General features: G+C 47.2%; 1 protein-coding gene across 2 annotated transcripts in view; it reads right to left on the bottom strand.

Annotated features, from left to right (window-relative positions):
• Positions 1 to 13942: 13942 nt before the first annotated feature.
• Fam124a (family with sequence similarity 124 member A) overlaps positions 13943 to 24920 on the bottom strand; it is a 51801-nt gene continuing 40823 nt past the window's right edge. For both annotated transcript variants that reach the window (XM_050152366.1, XM_050152365.1), the window contains one exon: positions 13943 to 16396. In XM_050152366.1, the coding sequence (XP_050008323.1) occupies positions 15605 to 16396 (792 nt within the window). In that variant the 3' untranslated portion in view covers positions 13943 to 15604. The remainder of the gene's footprint in view (positions 16397 to 24920) is intronic.

Here is a 24920-nt window from a genome sequence, read left to right on the forward strand (position 1 = left end):
CAGCCCGTGAGAGGCACTGAGAAGTAGGGGTAAGCAGATGGAAAAAAGACGCTAATTCTGACATGTGTGGGGAGCCATCAGTGAGACGTCATTTCCTCCTGGAGAGAATCTGGGACCTGGGTCTTCTCAGATTTTATTGCTTCTTTTGCTGAGATTGTGTGAGGCGAGAGAGGGGAACATGAGCAAAGGAAGCGCGTTGCTGTCATACTTGAGAGCTGTGGTAAATGCTGCTGAGGAGAAGACCTCACAAGGCAAAGCTCCGCACAGAGGGAGAAAGAAACAAAACTGAGGTGAAACACAGCGGGATCTCGGGCTTCCTGGAGAATTAGGACTCACCTACGCCAACCACAAACCAGGAGCAGAGTCCAGTGCTATGAAACAAACTGTAGTGGCATTTCATTTGTAAGAACCCGTCTCTCTAAAAATGGATTTAGATGTTAGTAAATTGCTCACTAAAAATAGTTAAAAAATAAATGTATGCCATCTCTTGTATAGTTTTTCATATTATAAAACTTTTGATCACTTGTGAAGCCTTCTCTATTTCTTATATTGTACTATGTTCAATTAAAAAAGACTTATTTTTATTTATTTATACGAGTCTGTGTGAGTGTATGCCACATGTATGCAGCTACCTGAGGAGGCCAGAAGAGGGTATTGGATCCCCTGGAGCTGGAGTTATAGGCCTGTGAGAGGCCTCATATGGGTGCTAGGAAAATAATTATGATTCTGTGTTCTCTTAATTACTGAAGCATCTTTCTAGCTGCAACTATGTTCAATTGTTAATTTACTGGAACTTCCAGTGCCCAAACTGGAGGATCCTGGGAAAGTCAGGACGGTTCACACTTTAGACGGTAATACCTTATGTGTCAGAAAAGCCAGAGTCTCACATACAGTGAGTCCTATTCTTCCCTACCACGGCTCATATCCGTCAGCCTCTCTGGTGTCTCAGTAAGGCCCCTTGATAGTTTCATCAATGGCTATAATAAGCTTTCTCCCCTTCCTCTCTATGGCTTGGGAGTTGACACCCAAAGCCACCTTGGAAATGCTAAAACGTCTGGTTGCTTGAGCTTATCAGTGATTGCATATGGCTGATGTGATGCTTAATTCTCCCTATCAACTTAATTGGACTTAAAATCATCAGGAAAGATACCTCTGGAATGTCTGCATTTCCAGAGAGAAATAACTGAGACGGGAAGACCCATCCTCAACATGAGTTGTGCCATCCCTTCATCATCCCAGCACCCAATCCTGGGGAGGAGCCTGGGAAAAGCCAGGTGAGCCTCAGTCTCCATCCATCTCTGCTTCCCGTCCTGTTCCTCTGAGATGAGAGAGACAAGCTAGCAACACATTCCTGCTGGATTGCCTCCTGCCGGGCCATCTCTCCAACGATGGACTGTAGCTCCTCAAACTGTGAGTTCAAATAAACTTCATCTCCATGAAATTGTTTCTTGTCAGGTATTTAATCTTACCGGTGAGAAAAGAAATACAGCCCAGGACTGTCCCTATCTCCAAATCCACCCTGTCACCATTGCTATGGAGCTTTATACAAGCAAGGGACAAACTTTGTCTGGATTAAAGCAGTGAGATGTCATAATCTGAGATGAATGTCAGAGATGGTTCAATGCACATAGATCAGTAAATGCAAAACATCACATATACAGGGTGAAAAACGAAACCACGTGATCATCTCAGAAAAGGTCTTTGACAAAGCTGTAAAGCACCGTTGTAATATATCTCATAGAGGCCATAAGATTGGAAGAAGCTGCCCAAGGCTCCTCTCCTGGGAGCAGCGGTGCATATTACCGTGCACAGGGTGTGCGTGCTTCCCTCTGTGGCTTCTACTCACACTTCATAACTTACAAAACATCCTTACAAGGATATTCACTCAAGGAGAGGAAATTACTCAGAGTTCCGTTCCCTTGGGTGTAAAATTATTCTAACAGGATGGCTTCCTCTATTAAATTAACTCTTACAAATTGGAAAGAGGAGCCTTGTAGCTTCACTGAGGCCCATCGATTTGTATCAATAAAGGTGGTATTATTTGCAATACTAAGTCACCTGGTTAATTCTTTCCAAGCTGTCCTTTGGTGCGTTGTGGCTCCTGGCAGCTGGGGGCATGAAGTTAATATATACATTTAAATACATGTAAATCAATTTAAACATACATTCAAATACAGTTTTTTTTTTTTTTTTTTTAATGAGCTATCACTGCTCTGCCTTATTCCCTGCCTAGATATCCTATTCTTCTCTTGGCTTTTCACAAGCCATAGGCAAATGGCCACTCGCTCTGGCTGTCACTGAGTCAGGATGCCTGGTGGGTGGCTATATTTCTCACACTCTTGCTTGCACCCATAGGCAGCAGTTTTTATTCCAGTTATATTTTTGGAAGCTTAGTTTTCTCATGTGGTAAGTGATGGCTCTCCCCAGCGTTTCCCTTCAATGTCTTCATAGTTTGACAGAGATTGGAAGTGCAGATAAGGAGTCTCCTTCCCAGTCTCTGCTGTTACTGGAGGCCCCTGACCCCACACCGGGCTCTGTTTTGTCTTCCTGAGACCTGCCCTGAAAACAGAGGCCCATTCCTCCAGTGTGTCATGGGAACACTGGCTACAGTCAAGGAACAGTAAGGCCAGGAACGTACCAATTTGGGCCTGCAAGAGTCTCATATCATCTCCTTTATGCTCCGTTTAAGGAAACATGATATCCAGTCCCATGAAGCCCGGCTAATTTTGCTTAGTTCTCAAGTGAAATGTCTCTCATAGCCATTTTTGCCTCCTTCTTGTCAGTAATAGAGCAGTCTGAGTTTTAGCTAAGCACATGGCCTCCAGATCTGAATTACATCTTCCAGTGTCCTTGCAGGCTATGAACAAGTGTAAAACGGGCAATATCTGGGCTTTTATTTAAAGCTGATAGTTGTCCTTCCTTGTCTCTTTCACCTTCTCCTAACTAGAGAGAGGTCAAAGACTGGAGCAGCAGGCTCCCCGTTGAAGGTTGTGGTGCCGAGCCCCACTCCCCGTATTCCTGAGAGCTTCTTTATCGACTGGAGTTTGGTAAGCAGCTTCACCTATTCTGTGAATAACAAGTGATTATAAGAGTAGAAATGGGTACCTTTCACTCTTAAAGAGCACAGTAGGTGCACTGATAGCTACATGTTAAGGCAGGAGTACTGTGGCTTGAGTGTGAAACGTCCCCCATGGGCTTGTGTGTTGGACTCACTGCCAAACAGGTAGTGCAGTTCTGGAGGCTTCTGGAACATTTAAGAGGTGGGGTCTAGTTGAAGGAAGTAGGCCATCAGGTTGTGTCTTTTCAAGGTTATACTTGGTCCCCCATCCCCTCCTTGCCTTCTGTTTCCTGTCAACCATGAGGCCATCGGCTTCCTTTGCATGTTCTCCCCACTGTGATATTATGTCCAGATGTACCCTGGGGCCAGGCCACCATGGATTGAACCATTCGAAACCACAAACCTGAACAAATCACCCTTCCCTGAAATTGTTCACACCAGGTATTCTGTCAAGTAATGAAAAAGCAACTGATACAAGGGTCATGAAACCAATCTCCAGCACATTCTCAAATGGCTTTTAGAGAGGCCAGTTTGGGCCACTGGGGAGATGGTCCAGCAGGGAAAGCATGGGGTACTGAGTTTGGATCCTCTTCCAGTTTTGTTTTGGTCGCCATGATAAAAATAGCCAGACTGAAATAACTCAGGAGGAACAGAGTTTATTCCGGCTTCAAGTTCCTGGTTACAGCCCCTCCTATCAGAGATATCAGAGTCAGGAGTTCAAAGCAACTGGTCACATGACATTTACAGTTCAGAGCAGAGAGACCCGTTTGCTTTGTTTTCTTATCTCTTGTATAGTTGAGGGCCCTCTGCCTAGGCATGGTGCCACGGTAGGGTCTTCCCTCATCAGTTAACAACAGAGGCAATCCCCTATAGACACGCCCACAGTCAACCTGATCTAGACAGTTCCACAATTAAGTTCTTGCATCTCTATGCCCTCCAACATCTGGCGGAAGTGGAGTCCTAACTCATTCCTGTCCCTATGCAAGGGACATGTTATTCATCCGTGCTGCACACATGCTGGGCCAGTTTTAGGGGAGGTTGACGTATCCCTCCATGCCCTGTTTGAGTTCCTGTTATGACTTCCTTCAAGGAGAAATGACAATGCATAGTTATCAGACAAATAAACTCTTCCTCCCCAACTTGCTTTTTTGGCCATAGAGCTTCATCATAGCAATAAAACCCTAACTAAGTCAAGTTGGTACCAAGAGTGGGGTGTTGCCGTGTCAGACCGGACCATATTCTTTTGGGGAGGATTGTGGAAGGACTTTAGAACTTTGGGCTTGAAAAGCTATTGATTGTTGAGAGCTCAATGGGCTGTTCTGTGGGAGCTTGGAAGATAAGAATGTTAGAAAAGTGTGGACAGTGGAGGTCTAGCTTGTGACATTTCAGAGGGAAGTGAAGGTTCTACCAGGCCATTTGTATGAAGAATCCTTGGTGTATTGTAGGAGCCTGCTTGTTGGTTCCTAGCTGCTCAGCCCTGAGATAACCACACAAAAACTGTATTAATTAAATCACTGTTTGGCCCATTAGCTCTAACTTCTTATTGGCTAACTCTTACATCTTAATTTAACCCATTTCTACTCATCTGTGTATCACTACATGATTGTGGCTTACTGGGTAAAGTTCCAGTGTCTGTCTCTGGTGGGGTTACATGTCTTCTCACTAACTCCTCCTTATTTCTCCTAGGATTCAGCTTAGTTTTCCCTGTCTACCTCTATTCCCTGTGCAGGCCCAAGACAGTTTCTTTATTAACCAATGGTATTCACAGCATACAGAGGAAAATCCCACATTAGTGGTGTCTGGTCAGTTAGCGCTGAATAACTGACTGTGGTTAACAAGAGACCAGAAACACTAAAGTAATACCTTTGCTTTACTGGGATAATTGATGCTGGTCAGCTGGAGCTAAGAAATTAGCAGTGATTAACGACTAGCGTCGTTAAGGTGAAATCTTTTGGGAAGTGTTTCATCACACAGAAGCTTTGTTCCAGAGGTGGTCAAGGTTGCCCCCTGTACTGGCAGCCACAGTTGGTCATGTGTAAGAGTCACCTAGATGGACCTGATTTGGAGGGCACGAAGGGATCACGGAGAGTGGCTGAGACTTGGCACTGGGAGAGGTCAGGAGAGGCCATTAGAGAAGATGCTGCCTCAATAAGAGTTGAAGCCCTAGGGCTGAAGGGGTCCCAGAGAGAAGATGAAGCTTGGCACCACGAAGAAAGCCCAGGAGAGGCTATTGGTGAAAGTGCAGCCCAGCTGCAGCAGATGACCCCAGAACTTTGGAGATGCCAGCACCATGGGAAGGCCACCAAGAACAGCAGAAGCTGTGGAGTCGAGCTTGTCTGAGGGTAGAAGACAAGCTGTGTGTGCTGTAGAGGACATTGCTGGGGAAGTGACCCAAGCTTTTTGGAGGAGTCCAGAAGGTTGTGAGTGAATTCCAGACATTGGACACTGAATTATTTACACTGTTGAAGTTTGGTTTTTCTTTGTTCAGATGTGGCTTTACTATGTATCTTCCCTCTTGAAGTAAGCATATATTTAATATATTTTTGATTTTACAGAGCCCATACTTGAGAGACTGAATTTTAAAGGATATTTTAGGTTTTAAAAGAGACTTTGATTTTTTTTTAAAAAGACTGAATTTAAAGTGTTTGAATTTGTAAAGACTGTGGGACTTATAAAGTTTGTGAAATGTTTTCTATTGTGATATTGATATTAATGTGTCATCTTGGGGGTGAATAAGAAAAGAAAATTGTAGCTTAACAGTGTGTGTCAAGTTGACAAGGGGTCGGCCTGTGCTAGCTAGTTTTATGTCAACTTGACATAAGCTAAATTCATCTGAGAGGAGGGAACCTCAATTAAAAAAAAATCTCCATACGGTCTAGCTGTTGACAAGCCTGTATTAATCATTTTCTTAATTAGTGATTGACTGGGAAGGGCCCAGCCAATTGTTTGTGGTGCCATCCCTGGACTGGTGGCTCTGGGTTCTGTAAGAAAGTGGGCTGAGCAAGCCATGGAGAAGAAGCCAATAAACAGCACCCCTCCATGGCTTCCGCCTGCAGATTCCTGCCCTGTTTGAGTTCCTGTCCTGACTTCCTTCAGTGATGGACTACAGGAGTAAGTATAAGCCAAATAAACCCTTTCCTCCCCAACTTGCTTTGTGGTCGTCATGTTTCACTGCAGCAATAGAAGTTCTAACTAAAACAGTTATCAAGAGGTCAGGGAAATGTCTCGGGAAATGAGGTGTGCAAAATACTTACAAATTAGCCACATGCATGGACGGACGGACAGAAGTGGGTGGATACCAGGACCATGACATCTTGGCCCCATGGCCATGTACTGGGAGATCAAGAACGCAGCTCCTAGTGGCATGAGGTCGTGGGTATGACTCTCAAGCAACTGGTCAGAGGGTAAAGCACACCATGCGTCCTTTAAACCAAATTCATTCCGACCAAAAGTCACTGTCCTGTGTCACTGTGACATTCCGCTGTAGTCAAAATTATGGGCCCTCTCTCCCAGTGAGAACCTGGGAGGATTATCAAGGAGACATGGGGTGGAGACTTGGTCACTTTGTGACCCTACTGTTGGCATGGTCATTGTTCCAACGCGGTGACTTGCTCAGGTAGATTCTGCACCGTGAAGACACATACACGGCACAGTGAAGGGTCTGATGTCTTCAGCTGACAGATGAGGAGACTGAGTTGGAGAAGGTTGAGGAACTGGTTATGGTTAAAGACTTGAGGATCCAGGCTTTACCCACTAAGTCTGTGCTGTCTGTGTATCTAGGGTGGGAGGGTGAAGGAGGAACACAGACCTCATAGTCTAAGGAGAACACAGACAAAAGCCAGGCAGATTTGGTGACGACATCAAGAATAGTTGAAGGGGGCAGGGTAAATTTCTCCTATTTTACTATCTGTATTTTTAAAATATACAGGTAAAAAATGCTTGTTATAGAAAATATGTCAAAAAAAACCAAAAAATTAAATAAAAGAAAATATGTCAAGTTTAAATAAGAAAATGAATAGAAAAAAAATACTGCTCATGATTCCAGAAGCAGTTTCTACTTTGATGCAGTGATTGATTCTTGACACTGTGTCTGCCTCTGATTGCTTTTCTATAACCAAGGGACATCTTAGATAGTGTATGTTACTTCTTCTCTATTTGTTTATTAATTTATTTTGAGAAAAACTCTTATGTAGCCAAAGATGACCTCAAACTTGCTACGTAGCCAAGGCTGGCTTTGAACTCATGATCTTTCTACCTCCTCTCTCCAAGTGCTGGGATTGCAAGCAGGTACCACACTTGCATTATGCATTCTTTTTTTTCCCCCTTCTAGACAGGGTTTCTCTAGCTTTGGAGCCTGTCCTAGAACTCGACCAGGCTGGCCTTGAACTCACAGAGATCCACCTGCCCCTGCTGCCTGAGTGCTGGGATTAAAGACACCACCAGGCAACATATTGATTTTTTTAACCTTAAAATTTTATCAGGCTTTCTTTTTTGTTGTTAACATCCTTTGAAGCATTATTTCTTGTATTTCGGCCCCTAATTTCCTTTTCTTTCCAAATGTGTGAGTCAAGCAATATTCAGGTTTGGCACCCTCCTCCCGCCTCCATGGCTTGATACTATAAACTGTTCTGTGATGAGTGTATATAAGCCTTTAGCTCTGTTCAGATAATTTCTTGGGAGAGTCCTGGAAACAGAATAGTGGGGTATTCCAAAAAACAGGGGTGATAATCAGTGCTGAAACCACAGATACACATACATTGAGTATTTTTTTTAAAAAAACCTTGGCTAACTTGAAAGGCAGAGGAAAGCCATGTCTGACCGGTGGAAAGGCCTTCATTTTTGAGCATATTTATTTGGATGGCGGAGGTTTCTGGCCCATTCTGGAAGCTTGCCCCTAATACAAGCACCGCTCTTTCTTCACCGGAGTCCTGGCTGGATCCCCACAACTCAGTGAAGGAGGAAAGCAAGGACAAAGAGTGACTTAATGAGGGCCACACAACGAGCGAGTTCATCTCCTCTGGCTCCACAGCTCTGTCAACTTTGCTGTCTTAGTGCTTCTTTCTTAGTATTTGAAGTGAATGAGGACCAGGAGGAGGAGCTGAGAGGGGCTGAAGGAGAACCCTTTGTGATTCACAGTTGGTGGTGGTGCTTGGTGGGGTGGATTTGGAGGCAGGGGAAAATGTCGTAACATGGGTATGCATGCGGCAGGCTGCTGAAAATTGAGGTGTAGCTCCCACAAAAGCATGGTGTGTGGGGGAGACTGAGGCAGGGACACAGGACCGTGCAAGAAGACCGAGACGTACAGAGTGGGCAGAGTGGGAAATCTCAGAGCTGCGGGCTGGGGTAGGTGCGGGACAGAACGTGATCGGTAGAGTTGCCTGGGATGATCAGTGTGACCCAGCTGCTAGGGCTGGGAGGGTGGCAAGGCTACTGGTTCCGCTCCTCCAGCCTACTCGCCCCGCCTCCTCTACCCAATACCAGCTACTCGCAATACTGGGCAGAGGAGACAATTTTGTTTGCAGGGTAGAGCCATGAACACTGAACCTCACTAGAAAGGCTAGTGGGTCCCCGCAGGTCTGCAGAAACATCTTGAATGATGAACACAGACCCAGGCAGTCACTGAGTTTTATGACCAAGGATACCTCCAGGGCCCCCCAGGCAGGCAAGCAGGCTGGTATTGGATAGAGGAGCTGGGGGGAGTAGGCTGGTTTTGGATAGAGGAGGCGGGGCGAGCAGGCTGGTCTTGGGTAGAGGAGGCCCATTTCACAGCTTGTGGAATGTAACTTTTGGAGAAGAAGTAAGGCAAGGAATCTGTGGCTCAAATCAGCTCCCTCTTCACCAGTTTGTGTTTCCGGCTTCCAACCACTGGCAAAGATGAAGGCTTTAGCTGTAGACCCAATTTTACTCATTATCCTTGTTCTTTCGTGCCGTTGTGTCTTATTCAATAATGAGGCACTTGGATGAAGGGATGGGCAATCCTCACCCTGGTTGAGTAGGGCCGGGTTAGCTTCTGAAAGTCAAGCAATGCTAGATGGCTTGGGGTCATTTGGGGAGTAAAATAGGTTTGGATCACGGAAACCTGTAAGAGGCTGAAGATCAGAGACGTGAGTGAGGACTGAGCTCAATGTTGCCTGAAGTTATGGGATGGGAACAGAACACCTTACGGTAGGGCTAGGAGCGGATGAAGATCATAGGTCAGAGGGTCAAAGGTTGCTACAGGGCAGCAGACAATGGCACCTTAGGCCCCTAACGGGTTAGGCAGGGAGATGGTCCAGAGATGGTGAACAGCTTCTATAGACATGAGGGGATGGAGAGAGCAAGAAGGAAATGGTTAGGGGAGGGATGCTCAGAGGTGGGGGTTTGAGAAGGAACAGTATAGAAGAGCGGTGTCCCAGGGGCTGGCTTCATGGCTGATGGCTTGAAACAAAACTCGGGTTGAGGCAATGATGGGTGGTGAGGTGGTTATCACAGCTGCGATGTCCTGTCTGTAGGAAGGTGGAGCAGGGTGCTAGGAGAGCTGGCTTATGAGAACCTTGTTTACCCATATCCTCAAGCTTGGGAACGAGGGCCATTCTTTAGAAAAGAAACGCCACGTTTCTGAAACCCTTGTAGGTAAAACCTAGGGGCTTTGACACAAATCACATAGCCGAAGATTCAGAATGACCCACCGAGGTCCATATGTTACAGGTGATGGACCACTTCTGTTCACAGTGAACGACAGCTCGGATACGGGAGGTAGACATTTTTGATGCTAAAATTCTAGACCCCATTTGTGAATTAAACAGAGGTTAGTTGCGTTAAATGTGTAAGGAGATGGTTCTAAAACCTATGCTTACGTGGTAAAGAGTAATGACAGCTGAATGAATGAAATAATCGGATACCCTCATTGTCGAAGAAAGGAGTGTGGGGACTCGTGTTCCTCTGGACTTCCAGGTACCTCAGCAAGGCAGTGGTGGGGATTTCCAACTCCCGTCTCTCTCCTAGCTGGGGGAGACTAGAGAATAGCCGTGGGCAGCTGCAGAGAGCGGCTGAGGATGTGGGGGGGGGGCTGGAGAGATGGGAGCCCTCCACCCACACAGGCTGAGACAGTGGCTCTTGGTAGAAGTGCAGCTAAAGGGTGCACATCTGTCACAATAGGGAGAAGGTGTTTCTCTGTGCTGGAGAGGCACACACGTTGTCCCCTGCCCCCGCGCCAGCCACTATCTTGGACCCAGCTGAGAAGGTGACTTTCAGAATCTTTTCTAGACATTTCTTGGTTTTCTCTGAGAGTCTGTACCACGGTGACAAATCACCACTAGTTTCCTCAGTCATATATACATGTGTGTGTATGTGTATATGTATGTGTATACATAGATGTACATGTATGCGTGTATATGTATGTGTCTATATATTTATTGTGAATGTATATATATATGTATTTATGTGTGTGTATAGTTACATTTATAGCTCTATAAAGCTGCTTACTTTTCTATTTTGCTGGCTTTCAGGACAATTCAGTTAGAGCAGTTATAATTTCCTTTATATTGCTAGATATGTTTGTCCACTTCTTTTTTGGTCCTAACTTTCTATTTCTATTTATATAATTTAACTTGTCTCAGTACTTTGTAGGAAAACAAACTAGAAAGTGACCCTCAGAAGAATAAATGAAAGAGGAACGCCTTCTCCCTATTGTGATAGATGGAATCTTCTCGCTTGAAAGGGGCACTGGGTTTGCTGTGTTTGGGAGCAGTGGCCACCAGGCGGCACCAGAGCCCTCCATAGTCTTCTTCATGGAGGCCCTTTGGCCTGAGGTGTCTCCCTGCAGGGGTCATTTCTGGCAGGTCATGCACACATGGGATGGCCTCTACACAACAGCTCTGGGCTCAGGGCTGGAGGCAGGCACATCTGACTTAAGGGGACTTCAGGGTTTTTGTCATAGATATTCCCAAAGGAATGGAACTGATGGGTGGGAGCTGATTCTGGTGCCTGGAGGTGCGGCTTTGTCCCTGTGCTGGTTAGGTTTATCAACTTCACACATACCGGTGCCACCTGGGAAGTGGGGACCTCAATGAGAAAATGCCTCCATCAGATTGCTTGTAGGCAAGTCTGTGGGACACTTTCTTGATTTTAATGATTAATGTAGGAGGCTCAGCCTACTGTGGGCCCTGGGTGGTATAAGAAAGGCTGAGTAAGCCATGGAGAGCAAGCCAGTAAGCAGCATCTCTCCATGGTCTCTGCATCAGCTCCTGCCTCTAGCTTCCTGCCTTGAGTTCCCACCCTGACTTCCCTTCATAATGGGCTGGGACTGGGACATGTAAGCTAAGTAAACCATATCCTCCCAAGCTGCTTTTGGTCATTGGTTATTACAGCAAGAGAATGCTAAGACAGCCCCAAAGGGAGCACTCAGGGAGGGTGCCACGGGGCACAGGAGGAGCCTTTGCACTGCCACCAAGTGTTCCTTGGATGTCTGTCTGAAAGGAACATACTCCTCCACCTCTACAAAAGAAAACAAGTGACCGAGGTCCTCCCTTAGAGATCCGAGGGTGCCAATGCCACGGCTCATGCTTGCCCGCATTATTTCCAAGGAGGGATTATGGCATTTAGAGCCATTTTGTAACTAGCCCTCTATGCCCCTAAACTAGAAGAAGCCTTTGGTAAAAATTGGAACAATATACTTATGTATAATTTTTATATTCAGGTTCCTGACCCTTCCTAAATCCATTTGTTGCAATAACTAATGGTGACAAAGTGTATTTCCCCTGAGAATTTTTTTTTCCAACATTAGCTTCGCCTTTTACTCTTTCAAGCGTTTCCAGGGTATCCAGGAGAGGTGAAACCCAGTAAAGAGCAGACACATGAAGCAACAACGGGACCCGGAGTAAAGGGGGGGGCACTGTCCTCTTATTCCCAGAGCTCCCCTGACATTCAAGCCTGGAGTTTCCCAGCAAGAACTATGATTGGTGCTGTTGTCGGGGTTTGCAAGGGAGGAGCACTCCACAGTTTGTTTAAATTCTTATTATTTTTAGATTTATTTATTTAATGTGCATGAGCATTTTGCCTGTGTGTATGTATGTATATCACATGCATGCCTGGTGCCTATGAAGGCCAGGGATGGATTCTGATACCCTGGACCTGGAGTTATGGGTGGTTGTAAGCCACCATGTGAGTGCTGGGAACCAACCCAGGTCCTCTGAAAGAAGGAACCTGCCTCCCTTGTCTCATTTTGTGATGCTGCAATTGGTTTCGGTGTCCCATGTGTACGAGGTGAATGGGTACCACTGAGCTATGTCTACCGACCCCCATGGTTGGTTTCATTTGCCCTAATTTCCTTTTCCTGTATTTCTGTGAGTCTGCTCAGTTGTCTGATAGTTGGCAGACTAGAGAATTCATTCATTACAGAGAGAAGGGGCTAGAGAAACAGACATTTCTCCTCATTTTCCTGGAATAAAGACACATCTGGTCTCCCCTGGGGCACCCTAGAAGGAGGAGTGGGATCCTCTCCTGTGACGGCCCTGCTCTGTGGAGACTCAGGCCACACTAGCACCAAAGCCAGTTTGTTCCAACAAATATCACCCCCTTCCTCCATCACAAAAGGGTCATCCCTGTCCCCACGAGTCCCTCTCTCTTGCACATTTAACCAGCTGCTGCAGCTCAAGGTGACGCGTGTAGTTTCTCAGTTCAGCTGGGGACACAATGAGCAATATTTGATAATTAAAGCAGTCACTAGGTGTGCTTAGTGTCAGACAAGGTGACACCCTAAACGGTAGCTAAGAATCAAGGCAAACAAGGGCTGGAAGGTAAACTTGACCAAAGCATTTACTAGTCAGCCCTTGGCTGGGGGTGGGGTGGTCTAAGGTCAAGAACACAAGAGATTGGGTCTCACTGGACGATGTAAAGCAAAGGATGGATACGGCTCCCATCCGTAAGCCTAATCTAGAAGAGAAATGGCTTATGTGATCATCTCAGTATTTTTTAGTTGAACAAATGTCACCTGCATCCATACTGGATTCCAGTATGTATCCTAAGGTACAGTAACTCCAAGAACTGGGACACTGGCACTGGCGGGTGTCAGAAGGAAAGCACTTCTCAGCAAGGTTTGCCAGAATGAAACTGTGCCTGGGACTCCTCTGAAGCCTCCCTCCATCTCCCACGCCAGCTCAGGGGAGCCTGGGAGTGGTCTGAAGCGGAAGGGTGGCATTCACAAGCTTTTCTTCTATGTGGTATCTCTGACATATTTCAGGCGTCAGTCAGTTTGGGAGACAAGAGTGTGGGGGAACATTTCACAGAGAAAGAGTAGTCATGCTGACATTGGAGTTGGGCTCCAAAGCATCCCTTGTGGGGCAAGTATACTAAAGAGGGGTGCTATGGAAAATGGGGACAAGCCACACAGGGATGTAGGATGCTCACTTTTGCCTCACTGGCATTTGGCAGCGATGTGCTGACTTCCTGTCCCTGGAGACCTGCCATGACCCCAATGTTATTCTTCCTCCTCTCTGATGTTAGCTTGCTATTTATCGTTGCCAGCTATTGACCTGGAGTCAATAGTTCCGGGCTGGGTGTTGGCTGCAGGGGTGGACTGGGATCAGCTTTGCGGAATCACTTGCATTCTGAGCCTGTGGCTTTGTAGTCACTGGCTTGACCTGAGAAGCACGTTTCTTGGTGTCACACAGCAGCAGCAGCAGCAGCAGCAGCAGCAGCAGCAGCAGCAGCAGCAGCAGCAGCAGCAGCAGCATAAGCTTGGGAAATCTAAGCTGACGGCCAGCTGGAATCTTGAAGCAACCTGCCACAGCCATCGTGAGGGCTCCCCAAGCTGCCGCTTGAGCCAATACTGGCCACAGCCTGTTCTTAGAAATGAAGTTTGATTGTGACTCAGCTGCTCTCATTCATATATCTTTTATTTTTCATGCTACAATAGAAGCAACAGCAACATATTTGGATAAAATTTAAAACATGATGGACAAGGTTTAAAATATTTATTATCTAGCCCTTTTCAGAAGTTGGCTTACTCCTGGTCCAGAATCAGAAGAGACCATGTTTTTTTATTTATTTACATTGGAGCAGAATTCAGAGTCCTAGGAAGTTCAAAGTGTTTGAGGCAAGGCAGAGCCTCAGGTTTTCCTTGCGAGGATGGCGAACCCGAGGCTGACCGATGGTGATGGATGCTAAGGGAGCCTGAAGGTCCTGCTGGAAAGGGGCTGAGGCTGTGTCTGAGCTGGTGTAGGCCCTTCCGGAGAGGAGAAAACTCAGCCATGAGTAATTTAGTCAAGAAGCACCATATTAGACAGGAAAAGTACACTCCTGTGCTTTTCTTTCCCAAGGAGAAACAGAATATAGGGACAGTTTGGCATTGCCACCAACGCCAGCACTTGGCATTGGTGAGGTTGGGTTGTAGAAATAGCCTCACCAGGAGGCTGAACCACCATTCACACAGTGGCAGCAATGGACAATGGACGGGGAAAGCGAGTGTGGTTGCAGCGCCCACTTTCCCTAAGGCTTCTATGCACTGGAGGTTGGCTGTGTGGGGCAGCACTGCGCGTAGTTTCCAGCTTTGGGGAGCGGGGCTTTTGCTCACAGGAACAGTCAAAAGGCGAGCCAAAAATGTCCCAAACACTTAAACCGTTTCCTGGAGACGGTGCTGCAAAAGATGGCTCTGGGCATTTATGGAGAGTGTGCTTTTATTAGAGTGTGCTTCTTAAAGTCAGAGAATCTCGCACGCTTCATAACCTGTTACTTGCAGCTGCGGGCAATGAGTACGCTTACACGAATCAGTCCAGAAAGGAGGGTCTACAGGTTTGCTTACTCCCGTGAACCGGCTGTGGAAGAGCGCGCAAAATGAGTTTTCTTAACTCAGATTATTTTGGAAGTGTGCAAGGTATTGGTTGCTCATGCTAAGTCCTTCTAAGGCTTATCAGTCAGTTGTGTGTAAACCTGGATTTTCAAGTGCTGAATGGCTTCAGAGCAAGGCATGCTGCTGTCTGACGCAGCTTGACAGCTGCCCCACGAAGTTACCACAGCCACTGGAAGCAGGGCTTCAGGGTTCCAGGGTCTCTGGTCCCTGTGTGACTGTCTGTGGGGAGTGAGGAAGCCATGCATTCTGTATTGTCCACTGAGCTCTGAGAGGAGTCACTTGGTGTCCTTGTCCTGTTCAACGTTTTGGCTTTTGTTATTTTACTTCCACAGTATGAACAATGAATTGTCAAGTCAACTCTGGCTGGCTATGCCTTTTTTTTTTAATTTCAAACATTCATTCGAAGCATTAAATTGTATAATTGAGCATTCAAAAATAGATTTTATGAATTAAGTGTGTTGAAAATTTATTTCCATAAAATGTCGGGTTTTTTCTTTCTTTTCTTTTTTTTTCTGAGACTTTAGAAATAATGTCACCTATCAGTTCTGGATAGGTGGCATGGCCAACATGCTAACCATCTTCCAAGATAGATAATTAAGTACTAGTCAGAGTTGGCAAATGGGACCGAGGTCACCCTCTGAGGTCACCCTGTGAACGAGAGCAGAGGGCAGTGGTGCCGGAGTTTCTGTGACCGAGCTTGCCTGAAAACCAGGACATGCTCAGATGTAGAACTCCTCCATGTCGTTATCCTCGGGGCTAGATGTTGTTGGGGGCGGTAGCGTGTCTTGGCCACTCTGTGTGGCTTTGGAGTCATGACAAGGGAGCTGTGGGGATGGCTGTGCAAGAGAGGAGACCCCAGAAGCAGAGAGGGCAGCAGTAGTTACGTCTGTGGGACTGGGAGACCCTTTGGTGAATTCAGGATGGGAATCCCAGGAGGTAGCTGGGCTCACCTCACCGGCAGCAGGCAGTGGTCCTTCCTTGGGACTCTTGGGTGCTGGCCAGTGGCTGCTACATCTCTTGGTGGGGAGGGATGACTCCACTGTGTTGCAAAACCTACTGGGTGCAGAATATGCAGAGACCACAGACAGGTCTGAAGAGGACAGCCGCAGGCCCGTGTCCACATCTGTCTCCTGGGCCCCCTCTAAGTCATCAACAGACAGGAGGTGGCCGGGCCTCCATTCTGAGGCACTGTGTCTCTGGGAACCTGTCAGGAGCGGCTGTGGTTCAGCGGGGGAGGGGCCTCCACTGGGCAAACAAAACAAAGACTTGCTTCTCTGGAAAGACGGGGCAGAGCTGGAGGTGCTTGACTGTGGGGGACACTCCTGCTTGTTCCTGGGAGGCAGGGCCACCTGACTAGGCCCCAGGAACGGGCTGCTCTGCAGGGCTGTCTTGCTGCTGCCCTGGGCTGTGCTCGGTGTGTCGACGGTTGTAGACGGAGCGGAACGAGGCTTCTTCTCGGAGGAGCGGTGCGCTCGGCTACACTTGGGGACCTTCTTGTGTGTCTTCTGTGCCTGCGGAGAGAGGGATTCATTACTCAGAGGATATACTGGGGCTCATTGTTAAATGTAGCATGAAACATATTGCCATTCATGGGAAACTTCCAGCTCTCTCTGAGAAATACAGCTGGCTCCCCGTGGTGACAGGGCATCGCATTGTGTAGAGACCGAGGAATGGGGCCCGGAGAGGCAGACGAATGGAGATGAGGATCCTTACAAGTCTCCCTGCACTCCTCAAAGCTCTGCTACCCCTGTTTTTGCTCTTCAGCTTAGAGCACACAGCAAGGCTTTGGCAGAGGGAAAGATAAATGCTGCCTACACGCTTAATATTTCTAAGGGTTTCTTATTCTTTGCACTAGTCTGTTGGGTACATTCACCTGTTGACTTTAAGTAATTTGATTTCCTGTCACACCAAGGAATGAGTTGTTGTCCCCCCCCACCCCCACATTGAGATATGCTCAAACAATTTGAGATCACGTCAGCATGGGCCAGATGCCAACACGTGTGGTTTCCTAGGTGTCTTGTGACTCTTCCTCGAGAGACAAGAACAAACATCTAACCCAGATACGACACTGATGACAGATTAAGGAAATGGTCCCACCCAAGTCCGGCGTGGTGAGCCACTGAGTTTACTGGGGTAACTTACAGTAGTAGCAAAAGTCACTCCATGGTTGCGGAATCACCAATAAGCCCAGACCAGGATGGGCAGGATGACTCACAGAAAGCAGCATCCTTTGCAACCCCTCCCTGAAGAAGGACGTTTAAAAGAAATCCCACACTAGCTCAGAATTGAGAATAATAGAGGGGTATTTATTTAGGGGTAGACGCACAGATCACAATCCTCTGTTGGAACAGGGAGCAGAAACTGAATCCTGCAGCCCGGAATAGAGGCCCGAAGCATGCTTTCCATCGGCATAAATAGTATAAGAGACCACGCCTAAGTGGGCAGGTAACTTAAAGGCTACTGGCAGTAGGAATTCCTACAGCACTTATCTAAATTGCAGGCAGCTCCCCAGAAGAGAATCTCTCCCCAGCAACTGCTTACTGTTTTTACAACCTTGGAAAGGGCCTTGTGACTCTTTTTAACTTTCTGAGTGTCCTGAGACTTTTTTTTTCGTGACAAGCAACTGATTTATTTAGATTCCTCTGAAGCTTGAGCTCTGCTTGTAACCCTAACAAGTAGTCATGTACAGTCTCTCTCTTTGACAGAAAGAACTGCCTTTAAAAGTATTTTTTTCCAGAGTGTTCTTTTTTTTATTTTTCATTTATTTATTTATTTATTTATTATTTATTAAAGGTTTCTGCCTCCTCCCCGCCACCGCCTCCCATTTCCCTCCCCCTCCCCCAATCAAGTCCCCCTCCCCCGATCCAGTCCCCCTCCCTCATCAGCCCAAGAGCAATCAGGGTTCCCTGCCCTGTGGGAAGTCCAAGGACCACCCACCTCCATCCAGGTCTAGTAAGGTGAGCATCCAAACTGCCTAGGCTCCCACAAAGCCAGTACGTGCAGTAGGATCAAAAACCCATTGCCATTGTTCTTGAGTTCTCAGTAGTCCTCATTGTAAGCTATGTTCAGCAAGTCAGGTTTTATCCCATGCTTTTTCAGACCTGGGCCAGCTGGCCTTGGTGAGTTCCCGATAGAACATCCCCATTGTCTCAGTGTGTGGGGTCCTGAGTTCCTTGCTCATGCTCTCTCTCCATCTGCTCCTGATTTGGAACTTGAGATTTCAGTTCGGTGCTCCAATGTGGGTCTGTCTCAGTCTCCTTTCATCGCCTGATGAAGGTTAATATTCAGGAGGATGACTATATGTTTTTTTTTTTGTCCCGAGACTTTTAACTTTGGGTAACTTACTGAGGCTCTCTGTTTCTATTCAGAGAAAATAGTCCAACGCTAAGACACAATCTAGCGTGGGCAGTAAGTATGCTTTCCACAAGAGAGAGGGTGTTGTGTGTAAAACGCCGGTAGGAACTACGGGTTCCTTTCTACATTTTATCTTTTAGGAATTAGGTACCAGAAGGGACTTGTTGCTTCCCAAGGAATCATGAGGATGTTTGGTAGGGAAGACAGGGTAGCTCATGCACATCTCACCTCCTCCACTTCTCTCTGACTATTCCTCTGGCCCAGAATGCAGATGATAACGCAGAGTTTCAATCAGGCAACAGGTGTGGGAGCAGTGGGTCTGGATTTAGTTAGGAAAGGCACACCTGATTTATGAATCCCTTAAAAACCAAAAAGTTTCTGTGAGGGTGTCGGAGGCTGGCCTCAGACCTGTCTGCTGTCTCTTCTAGTAGCTAGAAGGGACCTTTCCTTCTAGCAGGTTGAGACACCCACCTTCACAACACACCCTTCTCCTCCCCCATTACTGAACTGGCCCCCACAAGCCACTAGCAGCTATTGTTCAGTGGAATACGTATCCATTGAGTACTTCTCAGGGACAAAGGAGAGGGAGCTACAGTGAAAATGATTCTGGTCTGACCACGTGAATTTAGTTGTTAAACATTATTGAAAGGAAAGAGACCAGAGGGTGTGATGGTTGGCACCTGAGGGGACTGGGGGAGCCTAGCCAGAAGCCATTGCATTGATGCTCCAGTTCTTATGTCCTGGGACACACCTAAGCTCCACCTGCATGACACACACAGCCACCCCCTGGCCGTTGGCTCAGAGGAGCAGAATCTCCATCCGGGGACTGTCTGCCTGGCATTTCTCTCTGTATAGACATTCTCAGTCTGCAGCCTCTTTGGCTTTCGTCCCGATGGCTTGCTGATCCCATCCCGTCGCCTAGGCTCTGCATGCCACAGCAGCAGCTCTTATTAAGGCTGTTTTTATTAAGTGTAGCTTAAGTCAGTCAGCCACAACAAGACCTCTGCAGGGCTGCAGAGATGGCGCAGGTGGCAAAGTGCTTGCTGCACAATTACAGGGACCTGAGTTAGGATCCTTGTCAGCCATATACAAAGACAAGCATGTGCCTGTCACCCCAGTGCTGGGGACAGAGATGGGAAGATCCCTGGAGCTCACTGACTGGTTAGTCAGCCTAGCTGAACTGGTGAGCTCTAGGTTCAGTGAGAGACCCTGTCTCAAAAAATAAGGTGGGAAGTTTGTAAAAGACACTCAGCGTTGACTTATGGTCTTCACATGTGTGTGCACACATGGACATGCACCCAGATGCACATATACATACACACAAAACACACACACACACATATACACTGAACGCACAACAAAAAATATTTTTCTTCTAGCCTAAATCATGCAAGTCCCAAGTGCACATGAGAAGGGTCATAGCTGGTGGCTGTTATGAGACAATCCAATTTTCACCATCATTTAAGCTTGGCTGAGTAAGAGAATACAGGACGAGCTTGTGGGGGAAGGAAGACCCAAGGGATGGAGACTTCTTCAAAGTCTGGAAAGGCATGGTTCCCCCGGGCTCCCGAGTGATGTTTGTTTACTAACCAGTATGAATCACAGTACAGGCACAGTTTCAGTGCCTCTACAGTTCTTGGTGAGCCAGCCTGCAGTTCTGGAACTGCTTGAGAAGGGAAGCCAGTGGACATGGTTTCAGGAGATGCTGAAGATCAAGGTTCCTGGTCAAGTGACTGCTGAGGGACAAACAAATCTGTCACTCTCAAGAAGCAGGGTGGAGTTAAATTTGGCTTAAAAAGTCCAGCAGGCAGGTGGACCGTGGGCTTCAGCGGAGGAGTTCATGCTTCCACAAGCCCACGTGTGTTCTTGCTAGTTTCTGTGGCACCACGAAGGCGGGAGGCCAGAGAAATCCCACATCCTGCTGCTCCAAAGGAAGCTGGCAGCCGCTCTGGTTTGCTGGGGGGTGGACCGTGTACAGTGGAGGTGCCCGCAGGGCGTGTATAACTCAGGTTGGCACAGTGCTGTGGATAACAGCAGGCATCCTGGGGGAAGGAGGCTGCGGAGCCTCACCTACGCCACCATCTCTAGAGCCAGGACTGATGAACATGGTGTATCTAGCTGGCCTCAGAATTACCCAGTGGGATCTCATCTGACCGAGGACAGTTCACCCGTGCCAAGGATGGAGCTCTTGCTGTGCTCCCCCGGGGCTGACTCTGTTTCCTGCCTCTCCTGTCTGCTTGACTGGAACAATAGGGGCTGACAGTGAATCCAGACACTCTGCCCTGGCGGGAGGTTTACGGGAGTGAAAACAGAGCTTGGGCCTTCAGTGCGTGACTGCCAGCTCTCGGGGATGCCCCGGGGAGCCCCAGCAGTGACAGCAGCGACGGATGCTGTGAAGACAGACTGCCTTCCTCCCCTCTGGAGCAGTGTGGGCTGGACACCCCACAGGAATTCACAAGGTTCTTTCCTCGCTATTTAAGGAACTCTCCCAAAGAGCAGAACAGCATGCATGAATTATCTGCCTGCCGAGGGCAACCAGCCAGGAGACCTGGGTAGGCTTCTCCTGTCACTAAGAAATTGGAATCCAGCTGCGAGCTCATCTTGAGACCTCAGCACAGGCAAACAAAGCCGTCTCCTGAGGTGAAGCCCCTTTCTCAAAGGGTCTTAAGAGGCTCACTCCTACATGGTAGAACCGTTCCTTCTGTAAGCGCTAGCAGAGGTGATTGGGTCTCTCCCTGGGGCCTGGGGTGTCTCCCAGGTTGTTCAAGGTCAGGGAGTCATGCCTCTGCTTCCTCTTTCCGAATAAGACTATCCTCTCCTGTTCTGTCCTTGGCCAAAAACACGACCAGCATAGCACTGCCGGCTGCCTAATAAATCAGAGATAGACCTTTAAACTTAGGGATTAACAACAACGAGGCACATCTCAGGGAAAGTGGGTAGCGGAGTCACGAGAATCTGAGACTTTCCTCTGCAGCATGGGTTCCACGGAAGGCGGCAGAGCTGTGCTCTCTCTTGGCTACCTTCTAGGAGGTGTCCATATCTTTGTAAGGGTATCGTCCATGGCCAAAGCCTAGGTCCCCTTTTGAATGGACAGGAGGAAAAGGAGGAGTCAGAGGAGAAGGACAAGGTCACCTTAGGTGGAGGCAGCCAGGTACAACTCGCAACCCATGGCATTTTGAGGGGGAGGCTGGAAGATTGTGGAGGGGATTATGGGCTGTATAAATAATTGGCACTTTAAGGGGGCCGGGGAGATGACTCCACAGTTAAGAGCACAGGCTGCTCTCTCTAGGACCCACATCTGATGCCTAGCACCCACATGGCAGCTAAGTACTGACCCAGGGGCTCTGACACCCTCTCCTGGTCTCTGCAGCACCAGGCACTCATGCAGTGCACAGACTTACATGCACACGAAACACTCATGCCCATAAAATAAAAATTAAGAGAAAAAAACTTGGTGGCTTAAGGCAATTTATCTGGAGTGTCATTCCGTACCCCTTTCCCACTCCACCCTTATGGAAAGGTGAAGCTTCCTGTAAAACCACGGATTCAAGCAATGCTCCACTCCTCAGAATGGCGGTGGCATGACTCAGGTCCAGGGAGAAGCGCACACTCCCCAGTTTTGGTAAAATGTCATCAAAGTAGTGACAACTCACCCCAGCTGCACTCCTGACAGGCTCTGGCTTCCCTCTGGCTTCCCCCCACAGCTGAGTGGACTCCTGAGAGAGGCCCTAGGCTACCGCCCTCCTTAGCAAGCGAGCTCTGTAAGACCCTGCCTTTCTATCGGCTGTGCTTTCTGAAATCCCTACCTGTGTGCTCTGGCCTTTGGGAATTTCCATTTCTATTCTGAAACACAAAAGCTTCATTGCATTTTCCCAGATGCTGCTTTCTATCTCTGCTTAGACGCCTGCCCATCCTCTGAGGCAAAGTGTAATGGGATGTTGAGAAAACTGATCGGGCCACCTTTCTTCTCCTGCAGAGTAGGAAGCACCCAGTCCCTGGGGACATGAATAGGGGCAGAATTTCTAGACACTGGGTGAGTATATTTTTAATTTTAAGAGGTACTTTTAAACACTCCAGAATCGATGCTAAAAAACGTATAATTCTACCAGGAATTTAAATATATTTCAATTACTTCACACTTCACAAAGATCTGGTATTATCATTGTATTTAGTTGTAGCCCATCTGGTGGGCAATAGTACTTGATCATTACATTAATTTGTATTTCCCTGATGCCCTCTCCACTCCTGTCTCCAGGGTCTCACTATGTAGTCCAGGCTGTCTTCAAATTCAAGATCCTTCTGCTGCGGCCCCGCGGGGTTGGAATTACAGGCCTGTACCACCATGCCTGACTCTGGGCATCTACCCATGCCCATTGGCCGTGAAGATGACTCTTTGTGTGAAGTGCCTGCCCTTTGTATATGTTCTGTACTTTAAAGAAGGTATAAGCACCACAGATATTCTCTGATTGTTTTTACGATTAAACACTTCTATTTATTTTTAAACACTTTTAGTTTTAATGAAGACATTTACATGTTTTCTCAGTGCTGCTATTGTGCTATGTTAAGAAGGAGTTGTTGCAGGTGCCAGTTAGGCTACGATTTGCTAGGCGAGCGTGAAGCCTAGGGCTCGTTCCCGGAACCTATAGTGAAAAGAGGCAACTGAGTCCTGAAAGATGTCCTCTGACCCTCACCCCTGTGGCACCTGTGCAGCTGGGTGTGCAGGCATGCACACGCACACACACACATACACACACACACATACTTACACACTCACCTACTCAAGAATGCATGTAGGCACATGCTTCTGAAATTCGTATTAAGGTCATTTTAAATGATTTATATGTATGCTAAAATATACCATAAGAGAGTTATTTTGTTTTTCAAGACAGAGTTTCTCTGTGTAGCCCTCAAACTCAGAGACCCACCTGCCTCTCACTCCCCACTGCTGGGATTAAAGGTGTGCACCACCACACCTGGCCTGCCATTTGGTTTTGGGAGGGAAAAGTTGCAAAGCTTCTGGTATTAAAGAAAGACAGCAGGTATAACTAATGCTTGAGAACAATAATTTCTACGTGAGAAAGTTCTGCAATTGACCTCAAGAACCTGCTTTATGTAACAATAGCTGGAACTAATGGGGAAATGGGGCAAGGGTCTGGGAGACACTACAGGGGGAGAGAGCTCCTAGGAGCACTGGGAACCATCACACACACACACACACACACACACACACACACACACACACACACACGCACGCACTACGAATGTTCGGTATGCGCATACAGAGAGCGACCAGACTTTCAATTGTCCCTGGGGCTCTTCTCTCTCTTGCCAGCATCAGTATAAGGAATCCTACTACTTGTGTCTTGAAGCCTGTCAGGAAGATGGGGCTTGTGGGATTACCGTGATCCCAGGAGTGGCATGTAGGCCTTGCCCTTCCTGGCTCAATGTGGCATTCCCTCCTTACTCCTTTGCTTGAGCTTTCAGGGCTAATGTGGCGGGCCCACATTTCTAGAGAACGAGCCTCTGCCTCTACTCCCTTGACTGTCAGTCTGTCTATTCGTGCATGTGTGTGTGTGAAGAAATATTTGTAAAATCAGTCAGCAGTTTGGTTAGTCCAACTGCCTTGTGTGTATATGCAATGATATAACTTGATATTAGACAAAGGACAATATGGAGGTTCCATTGTTGTGTGTATGTGTATTCTAATAAAAATATACTCACAAAAGTAGACAGTGGGCCATATTTGGCCTATGGCCTTTAACTTGTTGACTTTGGCCGGTTGCGTTTTTTTTTTTTTTTTTTTTTTTTAATAAACTTTAAAATCAGTGTTCTAATTTTATCAGTCTCTCACCTACACATGAATTAGGATTACTGTCTGCCTGTCTTCCTTTTAGTTCCGTCATCTTCCTCTGACCCCTCCTTAATGCCATGGTGATACCAGCCTGGAACACTGACTCTTGGCCATTTCATGGCTCACCATGGTAAAGGCACTAGGCAGTCAGCAAGGACAGGAAGGGGGCATGGTTCACTCCTAAAGATATCCTGCCCACGTGCATGCATCCAGCTCCTCGCGTGGAGCTGGGGTGGGAGGAGGGTTGGTTCTGTTCAACTTGACCAGTCAGGCTGCCTCGAAGAGGGAAGTGGCGAGTCTAATAGACAGAGCTTCAATCTCAGGGGGCTTCATGTTGTTTGTTTGTTATTATTTTGGTAGGGGTTTTTTCCTGGACTTGAAAGCATAAATTCACAGATAACTGAATTACTACCATCAGAATTCTATAGGTTATAAATATGCCATTAGAATTCCAAGGCAGCATTGCTGGAAGACTGAGCCAGCTGACCACACTGGAAAAGGAATATCAATGAAGCAGGCCAGCCAAACATCTTCTAAACCTCCCCTGGCCTTGGCCAGGCTTATATCATGGCTTAGATGACAGCTGGTAAACTCTTTCCCTTCCTAACACCTTAAGCTTGGACAGCCCACAGCACCATTTGGACACATGGCTGTATGTTTTTGCCAGAAATGATACTGGGGAAAATGTCTCAAGACTGAGGTTGTCACCAACACACGCTAGACGGAACAGAAATTACTAAAATTTTTCCATAAGGGTCAAGCACTTCACAACCCTGAGTGCACCTGAGAGGCTTTTTAAAAGTACCCAACTCCTTAGCAGCAGAAACAGC

Source organism: Alexandromys fortis, unplaced genomic scaffold, assembly GCF_014885135.2.
Source record: "Alexandromys fortis isolate MF-2015 unplaced genomic scaffold, M_Fortis_MF-2015_v1.1 scaffold_75, whole genome shotgun sequence".
NCBI lineage: Eukaryota > Metazoa > Chordata > Mammalia > Rodentia > Cricetidae > Alexandromys > Alexandromys fortis.